This window comes from Trachypithecus francoisi, unplaced genomic scaffold, assembly GCF_009764315.1.
Source record: "Trachypithecus francoisi isolate TF-2019V2 unplaced genomic scaffold, Tfra_2.0 Lachesis_group21, whole genome shotgun sequence".
Taxonomy (NCBI): Eukaryota; Metazoa; Chordata; class Mammalia; order Primates; family Cercopithecidae; genus Trachypithecus; species Trachypithecus francoisi.
Window position 1 is genome coordinate 2783835 of NW_022681467.1, and position 5088 is coordinate 2788922.

At 48.5% G+C, this 5088-nt stretch overlaps 1 protein-coding gene across 2 annotated transcripts; it reads left to right on the top strand.

The window, feature by feature from the left end:
- Positions 1–1969: 1969 nt before the first annotated feature.
- On the top strand, positions 1970–5088 carry CST11 (cystatin 11). Of its 2 annotated transcripts, XM_033185317.1 has the most exons (3): positions 1970–2264; positions 2926–3030; positions 4903–5088. In XM_033185317.1, exons 1-3 carry the CDS (start codon positions 2037–2039, stop codon positions 4984–4986), a joined length of 417 nt encoding a protein of 138 aa, XP_033041208.1. In that variant the 5' UTR covers positions 1970–2036; the 3' UTR covers positions 4987–5088. The 2 variants fall into 2 exon arrangements, with proteins under 2 accessions (XP_033041208.1, XP_033041209.1); XM_033185318.1 differs by lacking the exon at positions 2926–3030.

The following is a 5088-nucleotide window of genomic DNA, read 5'->3' on the forward strand; positions in this document are numbered from 1 at the left end:
GTGTGTTTCAGTGTGAGTGTGGGTGTGTATATGTACATGTGTGTGTCTGTGTGTGTTGTGTCTGTGTGTTTCAGTGTGAGTGTGGGTGTGTATATGTACATGTGTGTGTCTGTGTGTGTTGTGTCTGTGTGTTTCAGTGTGAGTGTGGGCATGGACGTGTAGGTGTGTGTGCTGTGTGTCTATGTGTTTCAGTGTGACTGTGGTTGTGTACGTGTAGGTGCATGTGTCTCTGTGTTGCGCGCCTGTGTCTTTCAGTGTGTAAGTGAGCATGTGTGGGAGTGTGTGTGGTGTGTCTGTGTGTTTCAGTGTGAGTGTGGGTGTGTATGTGTAGGTGTGTGTGTCTGTATATTTCCGTGTGAGTGTGGATAGGTATGTGTCTGTGTGTGTTGTGTGTCTGTGTTTCAGTGTGTATATGTGCGTGTGTGGGGTTGTGTGTGGTGTGTGTGTTTCAGTGTGAGTGTGGGTGTGTATGTGTAGGTGTGTGTGTCTGTATATTTCCGTGTGAGTGTGGATAGGTATGTGTCTGTGTGTGTTGTGTGTCTGTGTTTCAGTGTGTATATGTGCGTGTGTGGGGGTGTGTGTGTTGTGTCTGTGTTTCAGTGTGAGTGTGGGTGTGTATATGTAGGTGTGTGTGTCTCTGTGTGCTGTGTGTCTGTGTGTTTCAATGTGAGTGTGGGCATGTATGTGTAGGTGTGTGAGTGTTGTGTGTCAACGTGTTTCAGCGTGTGTGGTTGTGTACGTGTAGGTGCATGTGTCTCTGTGTGTTGTGTGTCTATGTGTTTCAGTGTGCATGTGTGCGTGTGTGGGGGTGTGTGTGGTGTGTGTGCTTCAGTGTGAGTGTGGGTGTGTATGTGTAGGTGTGTGTGTCTGTATATTTCTGTGTGATTGTGGATAGGTATGTGTCTGTGTGTTGTGTGTCTGTCTTTCAGTGTGTGAGTGTGACTGTGTGTGTAGGTGTGTGTGTGTTGTGTGTTTGTGTGTTCGGGTGTGAGTGTGGCTATGCGGCAAGTGTGTCTGTGAGGGAAGGTTGAGCAGGGGTGTCAGGAAAGAGGCCCTGGCTTCCTGGTTCCCTGGAGGCAGATGAGGAAGCCTCGAAACAGGCCTTGGGTGCACCCAAGGCTCCTCCCCTGGGTTCCCACACAGGAGCCATCACTGCACATTTGTATATCCCATCTTCCCAAATGACACCATCACAGGCCTTCTAGGAACCGAGCGTAACCGCACCAAGCCTGCATTCTGTGTGCCGTGAGACACAAGCTCCAGCCGCCACCCACCAGTGGCTTCTTCCTTCCCTAACTGACCGCCAAGTCTGGGGACTCCCATCAGGTCCCTAGGATGAGGCCTTTAGGAAACTAGAATGTCCAAGCAGAAAGCTCCCCATGCCTCACACCTGAAGCTTCCTCGCCGCTTCCTTCTCCTCCAAAATCTCCAAGTCCAGCGGAGGCCACTCCAGGGCTTGGCGGCACTGGGGAATCGTCGGTGTCAGAGTTGACTCTCCCTCACTTCACACTTCTCTGCAGGGTGCCTCTGCTCCTTCGTCCTCTAAGGGAGGGGATTTTCCAGAACCCGTCTCCAGGAACCAGGTGTGGGGAGAGTGACTTCCGGTGCAGGTAGCCCCTCCCCACAGTGTCCATCCCCCACTGCTCACCTATGCATGCTCCAGTCCTGGCCTCCAGTCTCCCTGTATCTCCAGCAGTTACCATCCTCCAGGACTCCCAGGGGCCCTGGCCTGGCTCCCACCAAGACAATGCTGGGTCCACAGAAGCCTGTGTGTTGCTGAGGGAGCAACCCCTCAAAGAGAAAATGTGTGTGTTAGCATGTGTGTGGCATGAACTTATGCAAAAACCATTGCACAGTCTCTTGCTGCTCTCGCCTCAAGTTCAGCTGCTGATGAAGGGGGAGGAGGAGGAGAGGAGAGCTGTGGGTGTCCACCACCAGCTGCTCTTAAATCCTGCCAGGGCAGGTCGGGTCAGTGTGATTCAACTTGTCCCTGAGGGGTGCAGAGAGGACTCTTCCTGTTCCTTTGCAGCTGAAGGATGATGGCTGAGCCCTGGCAGGCCCTAAGGCTCCTGCTGGCCATTTTATTGACTCTGATGGCCCTCACCTACCAAGCAAGGAAGAAAACCTTTCTAAGTGTCGAAGAAGTGACGGCAATAGAAAACTATGCGAAGGACAGCTTGCAATGGATCACCGACCAGTACAACAAGGAAAGTGATGACAAGTACCACTTCAGGATCTTCCAAGTCCTGAAAGTCCAGCAGCGGGTGAGTCTATGACTTCCCGCCTCTCCCCAGGCCTGATACACCCACATCGGGCGGCCACTGGTGTCAGGAATAGTCCCACTCAAGGGAAATTCAACCTTGCTTAGTTTGAAGTGAGCACTTTAAGAGAAGCATAAATTCACTAGGGTGAATGAAGTTACGGCACTTAAACGAAACCCAGGGCCAGGGATCCTCAGCACATTACATCCCAAAGGCCAAATCTGCCTGCCGCCCACCTTTGTAAGTTGTGTTCTTGTGACTCAGCTATGCGCGTGAGTGTGCTTTGTCTGCCACTGCTTGCTGCTGCCACACTCACGCTGAACTGAGTAGTTACAGAGACCGCATGGGCAAGAGAACCTACAATGTTTACTATGTAGTCCTTTACAGACCCCTATCCAGAACCACTAGCGTCACTGTCACTTGTGTTATCCAAGGGATAGATTTGCCCAAGGGGAAAGATCATGTTTCTGATGGTTTCTGGTTAATTCTCTTTGAATGACAAAAACAATCATAAGTCAAACAGAAAGAGGAGAGAGGAGCCCACTAACCCGCCCAGGACCAGGTCCTTGCCCTTGGATGCAGGGTAGCGGAGCTCTCAGGCACAGAAACCACAGACAGGGGAGAAGGAGACACGCTGTACCTGCCCACCACCTGCCGCCCACAGATCACTGACCACCTGGAGTATCACCTGAACGTGGAAATGCAGCGAACCACCTGCCAAAAGCCAGAGACCACGAACTGTGTCCCCCAGGAAGGGGAACTTCACAAGGTATTGGGTAAAAGCATTCTAACTTAGACAGAAGTCCTTTTCAGTGAGGTTGTTCTGTGGCCTTAGAATGAGTTGGGAAGAATTAATTGGAATTTACTCAGGCTGGGATGCTGCTCCTTTGTTGCTGGAAGGAGTGTGAGGAGGCTGAACGTATCCAGAGAGAGGAGTTGAGGTGGCCAAGCTACAGGGGCACACTCTGGGGTGAGGGAAGCAGACAATTCTTAATATTTGAGCAGCCTGTGGGAGGGACCTGGCAGGTGCGCTGACTGAGTACCTCAGCGTCAACATGACAAGGCTGTGCAAGCGCTGGGCCGCACAAGTGCTGGGCTGCTGTCCTCTCTCATTTCATCCAGCTGTGTTCATCCAGGGGGAGAAGGAGGGGAGGAATCAAGTTCGGAAATGATTTGACTGGGTGAGGGGCACAAACTTGCATGCGTGTGCTCTGCTGGGAAGCCACCACCCCCGAAGGCAGCTCCAGCTCCAAAAGGCCTTCTTCCCACGTAGCACTGGCCCGTCTGTGGGACAGTAAGCAGATCCCGACACACACCACCAGCACCACAGTGTGCATGGGCAGAGTGAACCCTGCATACAAAGCGGCCTTGAAGGTTGCCAATCCTATGCGCCCTGCAAATCTCTTGACTTTACCCAAACCAATGAAAACCAGGCTGCCTGGATGTCCCGCTCTGCCTGGCATGGCCCTGATCTATGCCTAACTTCTCAGTGCAATCATTCATAGCATCCCCTGTTGCTTGCAAATGTCTCCCGGTTAGGTTCATAAATTATATGATCAGCCTAGTTATAATGGCCTGGGTGTCCTCAACACAGAAATGTGACCCTCCCTGAGCTCCCTCTGCACTTTTTACATGTTTTTTAGTTCTTCAAGATCTAGCAAGGTAGACTTTTTGTTTTTTTCCTGAAGAAGATTGTGAAATCTGCAAAAAGAGTAATTAAAGATAACAGTAAAGTAAAATGAAAGACAATTTTTGACTCGAGAGATTGAATTAGTGGAGTGAGTATTCTGAATGTTATTTTAAGAGAAAAGTAAACACTAAAGCCTAGCACCCCTACCCCAGGCTTTCAAATGAAGAGCAACAAAACAAAATTATGCTAAGAAATTATAATTAATAATATGCATAATATGTTTAAAGTATTATTTTTATTATGGAAAAAGGAAGCAAAACAGAGAAGATAAATTTGGGAGAAAATAGGGATAAGTGAGGAGACAGATGATGCAATGGACAGATGGATGAAGAAATGAAGCAAGGCTGCATGCACGGAGAGAGAGGAAGCAAAATCAGGAAGTAAAGATGGATGGGTGGATGGAAGGAGGGATAAATGGAAGAATGAGTGGAGATGGATGATGGGTAAATGGAAGGATGGATGGATGGATGGATGGGTTGATGAGTGGACAGATGGGTAAATGGATGCATGGGGGAGATGGGTGGAAGGATAAATGGATGGACAAATGGATGGATGGACATATGGGTAGATGAATGGAGGAATAAACAGATGGCTGGAAGAATGGGTGGATGAATAAATGGAGTCAAGAGAGGACAAGTAAGGAAAGAAGTGAGTTTTAAAAAATGAGTAAAAATGAAGAGGGAGAAAAGAATCAGCAGTACCCATGGTGAATATGGGCTGCTCAGACACTTTATTTCTAAATATCTCGTTTGATATTTATTATGATTTCAGTTGCTTGATAGTAACATTGCTGGAATCATTCCAGAAAACGCTCTTCTGTTTGTGGTCAGATAGGACTGTAGGGGTGGAGAGGTGGCCTTTTCTTCATTTTCATGTCTTATATCCTCTTCCTTCTCCTTTTAAATTTCACCTTGTATCTTTTAAAATACTGCCTTTGTTTTTTTGTTTTAGCAAGTCAACTGCTTCTTCTCGGTGTTTGCTATACCCTGGTTTGAACAGTACAAAATTTTGAACAAAACCTGCAGCAGTGACTAGGTGTCCTGGAACATACACCTGTGGCTACTGCATGCGAGAGAATCCTGCAGTAAGCAATAATCCTTAAAATAGGCAATAAATGTTTGTCAACATATTCTCTTA